At 65.3% G+C, this 16,622-nt stretch overlaps 4 protein-coding genes across 8 annotated transcripts; 3 read left to right on the top strand and 1 right to left on the bottom strand.

The window, feature by feature from the left end:
• Window positions 1-376: 376 nt before the first annotated feature.
• VPS72 (vacuolar protein sorting 72 homolog) lies at window positions 377-3,983 on the top strand. Its single transcript, XM_065654025.1, has 6 exons — window positions 377-613; window positions 1,419-1,568; window positions 1,962-2,073; window positions 2,814-2,993; window positions 3,097-3,238; window positions 3,506-3,983. Exons 1-6 carry the CDS (start codon window positions 497-499, stop codon window positions 3,888-3,890), a joined length of 1,086 nt encoding a protein of 361 aa, XP_065510097.1. The 5' UTR covers window positions 377-496; the 3' UTR covers window positions 3,891-3,983.
• On the bottom strand, window positions 2,068-12,197 carry SCNM1 (sodium channel modifier 1). Of its 3 annotated transcripts, XM_065654028.1 has the most exons (9): window positions 12,109-12,197; window positions 11,499-11,569; window positions 11,327-11,415; window positions 11,155-11,252; window positions 10,723-10,817; window positions 10,468-10,622; window positions 10,229-10,361; window positions 9,999-10,145; window positions 2,068-2,137 (listed from the first exon to the last, which is right to left on the bottom strand). In XM_065654028.1, the coding sequence occupies exons 1-8, from the start codon at window positions 12,157-12,159 to the stop codon at window positions 10,046-10,048; spliced, it is 792 nt and encodes a 263-aa protein (XP_065510100.1). In that variant the 5' UTR covers window positions 12,160-12,197; the 3' UTR covers window positions 2,068-2,137; window positions 9,999-10,045. The 3 variants fall into 3 exon arrangements, with proteins under 3 accessions (XP_065510100.1, XP_065510099.1, XP_065510101.1); XM_065654027.1 differs by lacking the exon at window positions 2,068-2,137 and having other exon boundaries at window positions 8,808-10,145; XM_065654029.1 differs by lacking the exon at window positions 2,068-2,137 and having other exon boundaries at window positions 8,808-10,145; window positions 11,182-11,252.
• TMOD4 (tropomodulin 4) lies at window positions 5,029-8,983 on the top strand. Its single transcript, XM_065654026.1, has 10 exons — window positions 5,029-5,116; window positions 5,815-5,957; window positions 6,034-6,190; window positions 7,127-7,249; window positions 7,342-7,431; window positions 7,639-7,769; window positions 8,127-8,234; window positions 8,457-8,600; window positions 8,674-8,818; window positions 8,919-8,983. The coding sequence occupies exons 2-10, from the start codon at window positions 5,835-5,837 to the stop codon at window positions 8,939-8,941; spliced, it is 1,044 nt and encodes a 347-aa protein (XP_065510098.1). The 5' UTR covers window positions 5,029-5,116; window positions 5,815-5,834; the 3' UTR covers window positions 8,942-8,983.
• Window positions 12,198-12,423: 226 nt separating the features above from the next.
• On the top strand, window positions 12,424-14,878 carry LYSMD1 (LysM domain containing 1). 3 transcript variants are annotated; one of them, XM_065653529.1, is made up of 3 exons: window positions 12,424-12,668; window positions 13,941-14,140; window positions 14,254-14,878. In XM_065653529.1, the coding sequence occupies exons 1-3, from the start codon at window positions 12,570-12,572 to the stop codon at window positions 14,396-14,398; spliced, it is 444 nt and encodes a 147-aa protein (XP_065509601.1). In that variant the 5' UTR covers window positions 12,424-12,569; the 3' UTR covers window positions 14,399-14,878. The 3 variants fall into 3 exon arrangements, with proteins under 3 accessions (XP_065509601.1, XP_065509599.1, XP_065509598.1); XM_065653527.1 differs by having other exon boundaries at window positions 13,911-14,140; XM_065653526.1 differs by having other exon boundaries at window positions 13,854-14,140.
• The last annotated feature ends 1,744 nt before the right edge of the window (window positions 14,879-16,622 follow it).

Below are 16,622 nucleotides of genomic sequence, written 5' to 3'. Positions count from 1 at the left end.
AAGCGCGACCAAAACAAAGCGCGGGGTGGGGGGGGGGGCACCTGGCGCACGGGACATCACAAGAGTAGTCGTGACGTCATGCCGCAACGTCATTTTCCGATATTCCCTCCCCAGGGTCGCGACGCGGCCGCACCGAGACGGGCAGAGCCCGGGGGAGAACGGATCGGCTTTTTTTTTTTTTTTGGGGGGGGGGGTGGGGGGTGCTCCCGTGACGTCTCTCTCCCGTGACGTCACACTCCGGTGACGTCACTCCCGTGCCTGGCCGCCCCAGTTACTCTGCGGCTGAGAGCCCCGCGGTGGCGCATCCCCGGTTTGTCCCCCCTCCGGGCCCGGTCCCCCATGGAGGAGCCCCCGGAGGGACCGGCAGTGCCTCCTCCCGCCCGCAGGGGGGCGCCCGCCGCCGCTCGGCCCTTCGGCGCTCGCTCCGCTCCGCCTGGCGACGCCGCGGGGGCCGGGCCAGACCGCGCAGTCGAGCGCCGAGCGCGGCGGCGGCGCGATGAGCCTGGCGGAAGGCCGCGCCCCGCGGCGAACGGCCGGGAACCGGCTCTCGGGGCTGCTGGAGGCCGAGGAGGAGGACGAGTTCTACCAGACCACCTACGGCGGCTTCAACGAGGTGCGGGGCGGGGGGGGGGCGGCAACCGGAGGGGAGGGCGGTCACGGGGAGAACGGGACCGAAGGCTCCCGGTGCTGTGAGGGGCGCGGGGGATTGCGGGGGAGCCCCCCCGGGCGGGGGAGGAATGCGGGGAAAAGGGGAGTCCCGAGGGGTTGTACCCTGGGGGGGACAGGGGGTGGCCCCGGGTGGGAGGGACCGGGGGAGGGGACAGGGGGGTCCCGAGGGACCGGGGGGTGTCCCAAGGGACAGGGGAGGGACCCAAGGGATAGTGGGGACGGGGGGGACCCAAGGGACCGGGGGGGACAGGTGGGTCCTAAGAGACGAGGGGGTGTCCCAAGGGACTGGGTGGGACAGGGGGGTCCTGAGGGACCGGGGGGTGTCCCAAGGGGCAGGGGGGTCCTGTGGGACCGGGGGGTGTCCCAAGGGGCAGGGGGGTCCTGTGGGACCGGGGGGTGTCCCAAGGGGCAGGGGGGTCCTGAGGGACCGGGGGGTGTCCCAAGGGAGAGGGGGACAGGGGAGGGACCCAAGGGATAGGGGGGACAGGGGGGGTCCCGAGGGACCGGGAGGTGTCCCAAGGGACTGGGGGGACTCAAGGGACCAAGGAGTGTGACAAGGGACTTGAGGGGACAGGGAGGTCCCAAGGGACGGGGGGTTTCCTAAGGGACTGGGGGGGTCACGGGGGCATCCGCTCTTTGGAAGCCCCATAAGGCTGAGGCTCCCGTGGCCGTGGGGCCAGTGGGCACTGGGGGGCTCGTGTCTGCGCCGTGGTGCCCAGTGGGGTGACACGTCCCCCGTGTCCCCGCAGGAGTCGGGCGATGACGAGTACCGGGGGGACCAGTCGGACAGCGATGATGAGGTGGACTCGGATTTCGACATCGACGAGGGCGACGAGCCGGCCAGCGACCAGGACGAGAGCGAGCCCAAGCGCCGGCGCGTCGCCACCAAGGCCTACCGGGTACGGGGGACACTGGGCTGGGGACACCGAGTACGGGGGGACACCGGGTATGGGGGGGGACACTGGGTACAGGGAGGACACCGGGTATGGGGGGACACCAGGTATGGGGCAGACACCGAGGATGGGGGGGACACAGGGTACAGGAGACACCAGGTATAGGGGGGGCACTGGGGGGTGGGGACACCAGGCTGGGGACACTGGGTGGCAGGGGGACACTGGGTACAGAGGGACATTGGGTATGGGGGGGACACCAGGCTGAGGACACCGGGTACAGGGGGGACACCGGGGGATGGAACAGGCTGCCCACGAGGAAAAGCTGAGGTTTAAATGAGGCCAAAGCTGCGGCCAGGGGGGGTTTTCTCCCTTCTCACGTCCTCTGTGCCCTGTCCCCAGGAGCCCCTCAAGAGCCTGCGCCCCAAGAAGACGGACGTGCCCAGCAGCAGCTCCCAGAAGCCACGGGAGGTGAAATCCGTCCCCTTGGAGCTCCAGGATGACGTGGGAGACAGTGAGTTTGCACGGGATGGGAGGGGATGGAGATGGGTCCTCTCCGGGCGAGCCCCCGGTGAGCCCTGTCGTAGAATCAGAATCATTTTGGGTGGAAATTCCCTCAAGATCGTCAAATCCAACCATTATCCCACCCCTGGCAATAACCCATGTCCCCAAGAACCTCATCTCTGTTTGTCCAACCCCTCCAGGGATGGTGACTCCACCACCGCCCTGGGCAGCCTATTCTGATGCCCAACAGCCCTTTGGGGAAGAAATTATCCCCAAGATCCCATCTCCAAACTCCTTTTTTGATGCTGAGGGTGGGAAAACCAGGTTGCCCAGGGAGGTGGTGGATGCCCCATCCCTGAGAACATCCAAGGTCAGGTTGGACACAGCTCTGAGCAACCTGGTCTGGTTGGATGTCCCTGATCTGTTGGAGATGTCCCTGATCTGTTGGAGATGTCCCTGATCTGTTGGAGATGTCCCTGCCCATGACTAGATGGCTTTGAAGGTCCCTCCCAACCCAAACCCTTCCATGATCACGAACCACAGAGTCATTTTGGTTGGAAAAGAGCTTTAAGATCGAGTCCAACCGTTCCCCCACCCCTGGCACTGCCCCATGTCCCTGAGAACCTCATCTCCGTCTGTCCAACCCCTCCAGGGTTGGTGACTCCACCACTGCCCTGGGCAGCCTGTTCCAATGCCCAAACAGCCCTTTGGGGAAGGAATTTTTCCCTAAAACCCGCTCTGTTCCACCAGGCCGGAAGCACATGCGGCAGTCGACGACGGAGCACACGCGCCAAACCTTCCTGCGCATCCAGGAGCGCCAGGTCCAGTCCAAGCGCAAGAAGGGCGGCCCCAACTACGACCGGCCCCTGACGCAGGAGGAGCTGCTGGAGGAGGCCAAGATCACCGAGGAGATCAACCTGCGCTCGCTGGGTGAGCCAAGGGGCGCAGGGACCCCCCGAAACGGCGCAGGGAGGGGGGTGAGGGCGCGGCCAAGGGGCTGAGCCTCCCCCGGGGGTCGTTGCGGCTTTTGCAGAGAACTACGAGCGCCTGGAAGCCGACAAGAAGAAGCAGGTGCAGAAGAAGCGCAAGTGTGTGGGGCCGGTGATCCGGTACTGGTCTGTCACCATGCCGCTCGTCCCCGAGCCGGGCAAGGAGGAGAACGTGGATGTGGAGGGGTAGGTTGGGGTCACTGTGACGTGGCCCTGGTGGTTTCTTCCCCCCCACCAAGTCCCCTCTGTCCCCATTTCCCAACCCAAATCCCTCCCTGGGCTCTGCCCCAGGACAGTGAAGGAGAAGTGGGTTTTGGGTGGCATCTTGAAGCCCCAAACTCCAGTCCTGGGGGGCAGCTCGAGCAGATTGGGCAGCTCTGCCCACCCTGGGAGCTCCCCCCAGGCTTCCCCCCACCCTGGGGGGCTCCTGGGCACTGATTGTGGCTTTTCCAGGCTGGACCAAGACCCTCAACAAGCCGAAGCAGCGCCGGCTTCAGCCGGGAAGTGCTCCCGCACCTTCATCTCCTTCAGCGACGACGAAACCTTCGAGCGTTTCTTCCCCAAATCAAAACCCCCGCGGCTACCGGTGCGGGAGATCTGCCCCGTCACCCACAAACCAGCTGTTTACCGCGACCCCATCACCGACATCCCCTACTCCAACATCCGCGCCTTCAAAATCATCCGGGAGGCCTACAAGAAATACATCACGGCGCACGGGCTGCCCAGCGCCGCTGCCGCCTCCGCCGCGCTGGGGACCCCCACACCCCCCGGCCCCGACCCTGCCACCCGGCCCACCCGCCAGAAAATCATCATCAAGCAGAGCGTCCCCACGGCCTGAGCGCCAGTGGCTCCGCGGGCGACGCCTCCTCGCTCTATTTATCTCCTTCCTCCCCGTTTTTTTAATATAAAAAAAGAAATAAATCCGAGTAGCCTGCATAAAACAACGGTGCGGGGTCTTATTTCCATTCAACGCGCGGCAGCTGCAACACCAGGAGACCCTACAGTAAACACAGGGTGTGCACAAACCCTTGTTTTCCAGGAGACTCTACAATAAACAACACCAGAAGACCCTACAGTAAACACAGGGTGCATTTGGCCCCTTGTTTTCTGGGAGACCCCACAATAAACAAGCAACACCAGAAGACCCTACAGCAAATGCAGGCTGTGCACAATCCCTTGTTTTCCAGGAAACCCTACAATAAACAAGCAACACTAGAAAACCCTACAGTAAACACAGGGTGTGTATGACCCCTTGTTTTCCAGGAGACCCTACAATAAGCAACACCAAGAGACCCTACAGTAAACACAGGGTGCATACAACCCCTCATTTTCCAGGAGACCCTACAATAAACAAGCAACCCCAGAAGACCCTACAGCAAACATAGGGTGTGCACGACCCCTCATTTTGCAGGAGACCCTACAATAAACAAGCAACACCAGGAGACCCTACAGCAAATACAGGGAGTACGCGACCCCTCATTTTCCAGGAGACCCTACAATAAACAAGCAACCCCAGAAGACCCTACAGCAAACACAGGGTGCACACAACCCCTCATTTTGCAGGAGACCCTACAATAAACAAGCAACCCCAGAAGACCCTACAGCAAACACAGGGTGTACACAACCCCTCATTTTCCAGGAGACCCTACAATAAACAAGCAGCTCGTTCCCAGCGTGGGAGCCCCAGTGCCAGCGACACCCCACATGTGATTTGGGGGGGGCAAGAGCCAACTCACTCAGACGGTCGTGGGGTGAAGTGGCATCAAATGGCCCTGGGGGGGTCAGAGGTCTTTGAGGGGACTCCCTGTACCCTCACCCCCACAGCCTACGTACCCCATGGGGTACCGGGGAGCCGGCGGGTGCTGTGGGGCCCCCCCATGGCCGTGGGGGTGGGGCTGGCGCGGGGGGGGGCGCGGGGGGGGCTGGCGGGGCTCGATAAGGCCCGTGGATACGTGATCTGGGCGATCTCGCCCCTCCCCGCCGCCGCTGGCACAATAAACCGCTGAGCTCATGCCCTGCGCGGCCGCGGCGCTCGCACCCAGCCCGGAGCCGGCCAGCGGCCAGGTAGGGCCTGGGGGGGTCCCTGGGGTGGGGGGGGTGTCACCTCTGGGGACACTGACTGCGGGGTCCCTGGGTGCTGTTGGGGTCGCTGCTCCGGGGGATCCCCCAGCCCGCAGCCCCCTGGGGTGTCTGGTCACTCCTGGGGGTGTTGGGTGTGTGTCAACCCCCCTGGGGACAAATCTCAAGCTGGTTCTTTAAGGGGGACACAACCCTGGCGTCAGGGGACTCGTGTCCTCAGCGTTTACCCCGCTAGGGAGGGGGGAAACCACGTTTGGGGTAAAGGGAATAAATTGGGGGGTCAAGGGGGTGGCTGGGGCTCCCGAGGCCCCCAAACTGTGTGTTGGGGGGACACTGGGTCCTGGCCCTGGGGAGCCCCTGGCAGGCGTGCCTCAGTTTCCCCAGGAGTCCCTCCACCCTTTGGTGCCCCCCCAGCCTGGTGGGAACCCTATATGGGCATGAAAAGACCCTGCAGGTCATGGCATGGGGGGGTCAACATGGCGGGGGGGGACGCCATAGTGTGGGGGGGTTGCCATGGTTTGGGGGGGTCACCATGACATAAGGGGGGGACAACACAGTGTGGGAGGGGACACCATGGCGTGGGAGGGGCCACCATGGTGTGGGGGATTCCCTGGTGCTGTGGGACACCCCCCCACCCCAGGAGCCTCTTGTTGGCCCCTCACCCCCCCATTGTCACCCCCCAGGCCACCCCGTGTCCCCCACCATGACGTCGTACCGGCAGGAGCTGGAGAAGTACCGGGACATCGACGAGGACAAGATCCTGCAGGAGCTGTCGGCCGAGGAGCTGGCGCAGCTGGACATGGAGCTGATGGAGATGGACCCCGAGGTGGGTGCCGGGGCAAGGCGGGGGTGACATCGCGGTGACATCCCCCGGGGGGTGACACGCGGCCCGTCCTCCCCAGAACGTGCTGCTGCCGGCGGGGCTGCGACAGCGCGACCAGACGCAGAAGAGCCCGACGGGGCCGCTGGACCGGGAGGCTCTGCTGCAGCACCTGGAGAAGCAGGCGCTGGAGGCCGGTGAGCGCCAGGACCTGGTGCCCTTCACCGGCGAGAAGAAAGGTGGGGGGACACAGCGGGGACATGGGGGGACACGGCGGGGACATGGGGGGACACGGCGGGGACATGGGGGGGACACGGCGGGGACACGGGGGGACGGGGCCCCGCAGTGCCGGGTATATTTAGCTCGGCCGAACGGTCCTCGCCAGCGGCTCGGGTGTCCTGGGCGAGCTGGGTCCCCGCCAGCGCCGGGCATGGACACCCCCTGGCAATGTCACCCCCCATGTGGCCACCCCATGCAACGTCACCCACCCCCCCCAGCAATGCCACCACCAGTACAGACAGCCATGGCAATGCCAAACCTGGCATGGCCACTGTGTGGAAATGCCACCCTGGCAATGTCACCCCCAGTACGGCCACCCCATGGCAATGCCACCCTGGCAATGTCACCCCCAGTATGGCCACCCCATGGCAATGCCACCCTGGCAATTTCACCCCCAGTACGGCCACCCCATGGCAATGCCACCCTGGCAATGTCACCCCCAGTACGGCCACCCCATGGCAATGCCACCCCTGCAATAGTCATCCCCAGTACGGCCACCCCATGGCAATGCCACCCCTGCAATAGTCATCCCCAGTACGGCCACCCCCTGGCAATGCCACCCTGGCAATGTCACCCCAGTACGGCCACCCCATGGCAATGCCACCCTGGCAATGTCACCTCCAGTACGGCCACCCCATGGCAATGCCACCCCTGGAATAGTCACCCCCTGGCAATGCCACCCCCAGCAATGCCATCCCCCCCAGTATGGTCATACAAATCCCCCTGCAATGTCACCCACTGGCAGTGCCACCCAGCAGCCTCCCAGCCCTGGCAGTGTCACCCCCAGGCACGGCCACCCCTGGGCCAGGTCACCCTCTGGCAGTTGTCACATCCCCACATGCCCCCACCGCACCCGGTGTCACCAAGGAGGGGGTGACATGTGTCCCCATGCCCAGGGAAGCCCTTCGTCCCCAAGTCCCCGGTGCAGGAGGTGCCACGGGAGGAGCAGGTGACGCTGGAGCCCGAGCTGGAGGAGGCGCTGGCCAACGCCACCGATGCCGAGATGTGTGACATCGCCGGTGGGTCTCGCACGGGGCTGCGGCCACCCCCGGGGGGACATGAGGGGACCAGGCAGGGTGACAGGGCACCCGCTGACCCCCCCGTCCCGCAGCCATCCTGGGCATGTACACGTTGATGAGCAACAAGCAGTACTACGACGCGATCTGCAGCGGGAACATCACCAACACCGAGGGCATCAACAGTGAGTGGCCTGGGGAGGACATCATGGGGACACCATGGGGATGTGGGACACGGGGTCCTCGGGGCTGTTCACAGGGATTTTGGGGAGCAGAACCTCCCCAGGATTCCCCGTGGTAACCGCACACACACACATAGAAACGCGTGCATGTCCCCATGCATGATGACACGTGTCCCCGTGTGTCCCCACGTGTCCCCGCGCGTGCCCCAGGTGTGGTGAAGCCCGACACGTACAAGCCGGTGCCCGACGAACCCCCAAACCCCACCAATGTGGAGGAGACACTGCGGCAGATCCAGGCCGACGACGCGGCGCTGGAGGACGTCAACCTCAACAACATCAAGGTGAATGACCTGCTGGCACTGTCCCCACATTGTCCCCACGGTCCTGGGGTGTCCCCGTGGGGCTGGTCCCTGTGCCAGGGTGTCTCCAGGACACCCCAGGGTGCTGGTCCTCACCCGGGGGCATCCACATCCCCTTGGTGACACCACACATCCCCTCGGTGCCACTTACATCCCTTCGGTGACATCAGCACCTGCTTAGGGATGTCCCCTGTCCCCTTGGAGACATCTACACCACCTCATTGCCCCTTACATCCCCTTGGTGACATCCTTCAGGATGTCCCCATCCCCTTGGGGACACTTGCATCCCCTCAGGGATGTCCCCAGCCCCTTGGGGACACCCGTGTCCCCTTCCCGCAGGACATTCCCGTCCCCACGCTGAAGGCCATCTGTGAGGCCATGAAAACCAATACCCATGTCAAGAAGCTCAGCCTGGTCGCCACCCGCAGCAACGACCCCGTGGCCAACGTGAGTCCTGGCCCCATGTCCCCAGACGTCCCCAACAGGGAGGGGACACAGTCCCCTGCCCCCAGCTCCACCCTGGCCACCAGCAAGCCCAGGTGACGGTGGCTTTTCCGAGGCAACAGTGGCTTTTCCACCATCACCTGGGGTGTGGGTGGCTCAGGATGTGGAGCAGTGGGTGCCAGGCTCAGGTGCCATCCCGAGGTGACACCCTGAGGTGACACGCAGGCGGTGGCCGAGATGCTGACGGAGAACAAGACCCTGCAGAGCCTCAACATCGAGTCCAACTTCATCACCAGCGCCGGCATGATGAGCATCCTCAAGGCTATGCAGCACAACAGCACCTTGCGCGAGCTGCGCGTGGACAACCAGGTGGGGACGGCCACCCCGGGGAGGGGACAGGGCTGTCCCCACCCTCCTCCCTGGGCTGACGGTGTCCCCGCAGTGCCAGCGGCTGGGTGACACAGTGGAGATGGAGATGGCCACCATGCTGGAGCAGTGTCCCTCCCTCGTGCGCTTCGGGTACCACTTCACGCAGCAAGGCCCCCGCGCCCGCGCCGCCATCGCCATCACCAACAACAACGAGCTCCGTGAGCATCCCCCGCATGTCCCTGTGTCCCCGATTCCTGCCCCAGGAGGGGGGTCCCAGCCCTAATCCCCGCTCCCGGCTTTTCCCTCTGCCCCTCCCAGGTCGCAAGCAGAAGAAAACCTGACGGGACCCCCTGGCACGGCTGTAAATAAAGAGGATGGAGAGACGTGGCGTCAGGATTGGGATGGGAGGGATGAGCTGAAGTGTGGGGACATCACTGGGACATCCCCCTGTGCTGGGATGAAGGCCCCATTAGCCTGGGGTTGTTAATCCATGGGGCCGAGTGCGGGTACTCCTGACAGCAGAGGGGTCGGGGATTTATACCCTGGGATTTGGGGTATTTATACCCTGGGATTTGGGGTATTTATACTCTGGGATTTGGGGTATTTATACACAGGGACTTTGGGGTACTTATACCAGGGAGATTTGAGTATTTCTACCAGGGAATTGGGGCATTTATACTAAGGAATTTGGGGTATTTATACCCAGGGATTGGGGGGTTTATACACAGCAAATTGGGGCATTTATACTAAGGAATTTGGGGTATTTATACCCAGGGATTGGGGGATTTATACATAGGGAAATTGGGGTATTTATACCAGGGGAATTTGGGTATTTCTACTGGGGAACTCGGGTATTTATACCCAGAGGAATGGGGTATTTATAGCAGGGGATTTGGGGCATTTAAATCAGGAGATTGGGGGTATTTATACTGGGAAATTCGGGGTACTTATACCCCAGAATTTGGGGTATTTATACCCCGGGATTGGGGTACTTACACCCAGGGCATTTGGGGTATTTATACCAGGGCACTGGGGATATTTATACCTAGGAGATTGGGGATATTTATACCCGAGGATTGGGAGTATTTATACCCGGGGAAAACTGAGGCAGGCGGTGCAGCCGGGCGCTTTCCAAGCACCGGGACGGCTGCCAGGGAGGGGAGGACACCCGGCACCGCCACCCCGAAAGGCCACGACCTGCCGGCAACTGCCAGCATGCAAGAAACCGAGTGTGACTTGGGCCGGGAACAGGAGGGGATGGGCCAAAACGGGGCAGGGACACCCCGAAAAGGCATCAGGTTGAGCACCCCGGGGTGGCAAAACGCTGGGACAACCCCCAATGTCACCCCCTGCCCCAATGGCGCAGACACCTCTGTCCTCTCCAGCTTTCTCTGTTACCAGGGGGGGTTGGGGACAGCCTGGGGACGCAGGGGACAGCGGGGGGCTCAGGCCGGCAGCAGCGCGGGCGGCTCCTCCTCGTCGGAGTCGAACTCGGCGTTTTCGTCCTTCACCCACTTGCCGGAGGGGTCCTGGATCCAGCCGGCACTGGGGAGGGACGGACAGATGGATGGAGAGCATGAGCGGCAGCTGCTTTCAGGGTTCCCCGTGCTGGAGGGGGCCTCACTCACCTCCGCAGCTGCAGGTATCGCTCCAGCACCCGGCGCCGCTCGGGGCTGAGCCCTTCGGGCCGGCTCAGAGCCGCCGCCGCCGCTTTTCCCTTTCTGCCTCGCTGTGTCCGCCCTGGAGCTGCCTTTGGTGTGCCTGGGGGGACAGAGAGGGGCTGGTGTGACCCCAGAAATGGGAAAGAGACTGGGAGCCCCGTCCTGCCAGTGCCAGCGTGGCCCCGGAGCCGCCAGTCGGCTCTTACCTGCTTGCTCGCTGTGGTGTCCCGGCAGCAGAGCCACGGGGCTGGTGGCCACGGTGTGCGCAGCGTCCCCGGCCTTCTGCGACGGCTCCAGAGGTGTCAGGGCAGCACTTGTCCCTATCCAGGTGACACCAGCTCGGAGGCTGCTCCCCTCTGCCCTGCGATTGGACAAGGAGTCAGGGCCTTGTCACGCAAACGTCCCCTCCAGGGAGCTCAGAGCTTTTCCTTGTCCTCCAGCACCGAAACCAATGTCCTCACCCTGTCCTGCGGCAGCAGGAGCTGTAGGGAGCCGCCTTCAACAGAGCGCTGTGGGCGATCCTCCTGGTCCGGGCCAGCAGAGGGGCTGGGGAGCCCTGCGGAGAGGGGACAGAGGAGACAGAGCTCAGGGGGAGAGGGGAGAGAGGGGACAAAACTCAGCCGGAGAAGGAATGGAGGGGACAGAGCTCAGGGGACAGAGGGGATGGAGCTCAGGGGATGGAGCTCAGGGAGAGAGGACGGAGGGGACAGAGCTCGGGGACGGAGGGGACAGAGCTCGGGGACGGAGGGGACAGAGGGGACAGAGCGCAGGGAGAGAGAGGACAGAGGGGACAGAGCGCAGGGAGAGAGAGGACGGAGCTCAGGGGGAGAGGGGATAGATGGCACAGAGCTCAGGGGGGTCCAGTGGGATGAGGACGTGGCATCCACACCAACCTGCGCTCCCGTGTCCTCTGCCCTCACCTCCTCCTCGTGCTGCCACTTCTGCGCCGCGTCCTGGAGCCGCCGCTTTCTGCCGTAGAAGCGCTGCAGGCCTGGAAGAGAGCAGAGGGGACACACGCCAGCTCGGCACAGCCCACGCCCCCCACGCCAGCCCCCACAAACTTACTGCCCACGTGCTTCTTGCTGGCCCTGTGGACCGTCAGCACATCCAGCGTGTCGAAGATGGGGCGGTGGGCACACACGGTGCAGGCATACCTGTGCCGGAGTGGGGGAAAAGCAGCCATCAGGACCCCCCGTAAGCCACCGGGGGTGGCGGCTGCGCTGGGGGTCCCGCTCACCTCCCACTCCGCAGCAGCAGCGCCTCGTCCTCAGGGATGTAGTTGGCCAAAAGGTCGGCAACGCGTCTTTTCTGGAAGGGAATAAAGGGGGTTGTGTAAGCGCTTGTGTCCTCCCCGCCCGCTGCCCCAAGGGGGAGTCTGTCCCCAGTTTGCCCTGTGGGGAACAAGCCCTTGTCCCCAGCCCTGTTCCCCCGCTTAGACCTCGGCACCTTGGGACCCCCTTCTGAGGGGGCAGGTGGGGGAATTGGGTCAAGGCCGGGGAGAAAGGGGGTGGTTTGTGGGGCGGCCTGGGCCAAGGGGGGTGTTAGAGGCGCTGGGAGGGGAACCCTAAGCGGGGGTCAAGCCAGGGCGAGAGGGAACTGAGGGGCAGAGGAGCATTTGCGGGCAGGAAGGACGGGGAAGGAGGGTATTTACAGGCAGGGAGGAGAGGGAAGGGCTGGGGGAGCCGGAGTGGGGGAAAGGCCGGGCCATGGAGGCCTGAACCCGGGGGGATGTGGGGAGGTCGGGGCGGGAGGGGTCGGGGGGACTCGGGAAGGGCCTGAGGGGTGCTGGGGGAGGTCTGGGAGACCCTGAAGGGGTTCTGGGGGATCCTGAGAGGGGCGGGACTCACCTGCAGCACCCCCAGCTGACCGGGGTCGTCCCCCTCCCGCTTGAAGGACATGGCAGCCGCGGCGGTTGCTATGGGAACCGCCCCCTCTCCCGCCCCACTTCCGGGTGGCTCTTCCCGGCGGGCTGCGCGCGGGAGCGGCCACCAATTGGAGAGCGCGAGGGGCGGGGCGGGAAGGGCCCGCCCGGCTGTCAGGCGGCCGCGGCCCCGTGGCATGACGGGAGTTGTAGTTCCGAGGCGCCCTCCCCGCGCGAGCGTCTCGCCGGGCCCGGACTACAAGTCCCAGAGGCCTCTGCGAGGGCGGCCGGGTCGGCTCTGGCGTCTCCGGGCTCACCGGGGCCCGGGGGCTCCCGGAGGCGGCGGCGGGGCCTCGCCGGGGCCCTGGGCCGGGCCCGGGCCGGGGCTGTTCGCATGAGCCCCCCGCCACGCTGGCGGGGGCCGGGGCTGGGCGGGGCCGTCCCGCCATGGCGGCGGGGAGCGGGGGAGCGGGGGCCGCCGCCCGGGAGCACCGTCTGGAGCCCGGGGACACGTTACCGGGGCTGGCGCTGCGCTACGGGGTGACGGTGAGAGGCCGCGGGGTGACGCGGGGGGACATCCAGGGAGCGGGGTGGGGCGGGATCCGCGGGGCTGCGGGGACAGGGCGAGCCCGGGGTCCCCCGCGGTCCCCACGGGGCCACCGCTGTCCCTGTCCCCTCCTGTCCCCTCCCGCATCCTGTCTCTGTGGCTGTCCCCATCCCGTTGCTGTCCCCACCCTGTCCTGTCCCCATCCTGTCCTTATCTCTGTCCTCATCCCATCCCTGTCCCCACCCCTATCCTGTCCCCATCCCTGTCCCCACCTCTGTCCCCATCCCTGTCCCCACCCCTATCCTGTCCCCACCCCTATCCTGTCCCCATGCCACCTCTGTCTCCATCCCTGTCCCCACCTCTGTCCCCGCCTCTGTCCCCACTCCTATTCTGTCCCCATGCCACCTCTGTCCCCATCCCTGTCCCCACCCCTATCCTGTCCCCATCCCTGTCCCCACCTCTGTCCCCATCCCTGTCCCCACCCCTATCCTGTCCCCACCCCTATCCTGTCCCCATGCCACCTCTGTCTCCATCCCTGTCCCCACCTCTGTCCCCGCCTCTGTCCCCACCCCTATCCTGTCCCCATGCCACCTCTGTCCCCATCCCTGTCCCCACCCCTATCCTGTCCCCACCCCTATCCTGTCCCCATGCCACCTCTGTCTCCATCCCTGTCCCCACCTCTGTCCCCGCCTCTGTCCCCACCCCTATCCTGTCCCCATGCCACCTCTGTCCCCATCCCTGTCCCCACCCCTATCCTGTCCCCACCCCTATCCTGTCCCCATGCCACCTCTGTCTCCATCCCTGTCCCCACCTCTGTCCCCGCCTCTGTCCCCACCCCTATCCTGTCCCCATGCCACCTCTGTCCCCATCCCTGTCCCCACCCCTATCCTGTCCCCATCCCTGTCCCCACCTCTGTCCCCATCCCTGTCCCCACCCCTATCCTGTCCCCATCCCTGTCCCCACCTCTGTCCCCATCCCTGTCCCCACCCCTATCCTGTCCCCATCCCTGTCCCCACCTCTGTCCCCATCCCTGTCCCCACCCCTATCCTGTCCCCATCCCTGTCCCCACCTCTGTCCCCATCCCTGTCCCCACCCCTATCCTGTCCCCATCCCTATCTCCACCTCTGTCCCCATCCCTGTCCCCACCTCTGTCCCCATCCCTGTCCCCACCCCGTCCCCGGCAGATGGAGCAGATCAAGCGCGCCAACCGCCTCTACACCTCGGACACCATCTTCCTCAAGCCCACCCTCCTCATCCCCGCACCGGCCCAGCCAGGGGGACCCAGCCCCGAGGATGGGGACAAGGCCAAGGACGAGGACAAGACCACACCCGTCCCCTCGGGGGACACCCCGGCTGTCCCCACGCCGTCCCGCCACGACCTCTCGGCCACCGATTTCCTGCAGCAGCTGGACATCGAGATCGGACGCTCCAAGGCGGCGGCAGCACGGCGACTCCGCGCCGGCGGCACAGGGTGAGCGTACCCGGCCTGTCCCCATTTGGGGGCAAAACAGGGGCTTTTGGCTATAGGGGAGTGGGGGGGCTCGCAGGGCCACCCCTCAGTGTCACCCCACTGCGTCCCCGCAGCACGGCTGAGGCCGAAGGCTTCCAGAGCCCACCCCGTGCCAGGGTCGCCCCCCGGGGGGGCCCCCGCCTGGGCCCCCGGCCCCTCACCAGGACCCCGCGCGCGGCCGCTCTGCGCGATGCCGAGGACGAGATCTTCACGCTGTGACGCCGGGGATGCTGAGGATGAGATCTTCACATTGTGACACTGGGGACACCGAGGATGAGATTTTGACACTGTGACGCTGGGGACGCCGAGGACGAGATCTTCACGCCGTGACGCTGGGGTCACCGAGGATGCGCTGGCGTGACTGTCACCCCGTGGTGACAGGGACCCCAGGACACCCACAGCTCCCAGCCCTGGTGGGGGGATAGCGGAGGGGACACAGGGATTTGGGGGGGACGGTGTCACCTCCCTGTCTCCTTCGAGGGACCTGTCCAGCTGCAGGGACACCCAGGGTGCGGAGCCACTGGGAGGCACTGGGACAGATTTACCAGCCGATGTTTTTCCTCTGTTGTATTTATTTGTACGTCTTTGCTCTTGCGGGGGTTTCGGGGGGGTGGGACCCCCCGGTGCCAGTGCCTGGACTCCCCGTGGGGACAGTCACCCCCCAGCCTGAGAGCCTGTAAATAAAACCGAGCACTGTCACCTGGCTGTGCCTGTTTGTCACCCCTCGGGGACACCGTCACCCCTCCCGGCTACACAGTCACCCCCCTGGGGACATGGAAAATCCCCTTGGGGACATAAGTGTCCCCCCAGGGACACGGTCACAGCCCTGGGGACACCGTTAACCCCCCAGAGACGTGATGGTTCCCCTTGGGGACATGATCATCCCCTTGGGGACATGGACACCCCCTGGGGGACACTGTCACCTCACTGGGGATGTGGTCACCCTCTGGGGGTGCTGTCACCCCTTAGGGACACTCTGCGTCCCCCAGGGTCACCAGGGGACTTGGGTGCCACGCCGCCTGGTGCCACCAGGTGTCACCCTGTCCCCACACCCCTGGGACCCCCCCAGAGCCTCGGGCGTCTCCTCAGGGTCCCCCAGGGTCACCCTGTCCCCAAAGATGTCCCCAGCGTCCCCTTTCCCCCCACCCAGAGGTGCTGGGGACACTTGGGGACCAGACCCTGAGTGTTACCTGGCCGGGGGGGGGACACACACCCCATTGCTCCCAGTGACTCCCAGTCGCTCCCGGTCCCCAAATGCACACATGACAGGGCCCAAATTCGAGGCGGGGGGGGGCGGGACACACACACAGAGGTGACAACCAGCCCCCTCGTGACGCGGGCGTCTTGCACACGCGTGTGCAAAGCCCCACCCCGCCCTCAGCACTTAATGAGGCTCATCTCATTAGCGGCAGATTAACGACTATCTATAGGGCGGCCTCGCGGCGGGGGGTGTGTCCCGGGTGGGGTCCCACGGGGGGGTCCCCGGTCCCGCCCCCCCCGCTCCGGCCCCGCTCCGGCCGGTCCCGGCCCGTTCCGGGGCGGAGCCGCTCGGGTCCGTTCGGGTCCGTTCGGGTCCGTTCGGGTCCGCTCGGGTCCGTTCGGGTCCGTTCGGGTCCGCTCGGGTCCGTTCGGGTCCGTTCGGGTCCGTTCGGGTCCGCTCGGAACCTTTCGGGTCCGCTCGGGACCGCTCGGGGAGCCGGTACCGAACTCGGAGGGGTCGGGGCTGGCGGGGGGGGCGGGGGGGCGTGTTATCAGGGGTGTAGTTGGGGTGTTGGTGGGTGTTGGGGCGGGGGGTCCGGGGGTTTTTGGAGGGGCCGGTGGGGTCCTGTGACAGGCTGATTTTGGGGTGATTTTGGCGTGGTTTTGGGATGGTTTGGGGATGGTTTTGGGACGGTTTCGGGGTGGTTTGGGGATGGTTTTGGATGGTTTTGGGGTGTTGCGGGGGGTACTTGGGGTATCGAGGGGGTCGGTGGGGTGGTGTTGAGGTGTAGGTCGGGTGTTCTGGGGTGCAGGTGGGGGTTTGGGGGTGTGGGGGGGAGGGTTTAGGGTGCTGTTGGGGTACAGGTGGGTGCTGCGGAGCCGGGCGCTGCGCAGGGGGGTGTGGGTGGGTGTCACCGAGTGTCACTGGGTGTCACTGGGTGTCACTGGGTGCACGCACACCCGTGTCCCCCCCACGCACCCTTGTGCTCTGCCTGGAGCCCCGGTGCTGCTGGCGGTGGTTCCCGGGGCACTGGGAGCACTGGGGTGGGGGCACTGGGGGTGTCGGGACATCCGGAGGCGTTGGGGACACTGGGATGGGAGCGTTGGGGACACGGGGTGGGGGCGTTGGGGACACTGGGATGGGGGTGTTGGGGACACGGGGTGGGGGCATTGGGGACACTGGGATGGGGGTGTTGGGGACACTGGAATGGGGGCGTTGGGGACACTGGGATGGGGGCGTTGG

This window comes from Caloenas nicobarica, chromosome 31 (assembly GCF_036013445.1).
Source record: "Caloenas nicobarica isolate bCalNic1 chromosome 31, bCalNic1.hap1, whole genome shotgun sequence".
Lineage (NCBI taxonomy): Eukaryota > Metazoa > Chordata > Aves > Columbiformes > Columbidae > Caloenas > Caloenas nicobarica.
This window is presented reverse-complemented; position numbering and strand designations above follow the sequence as displayed.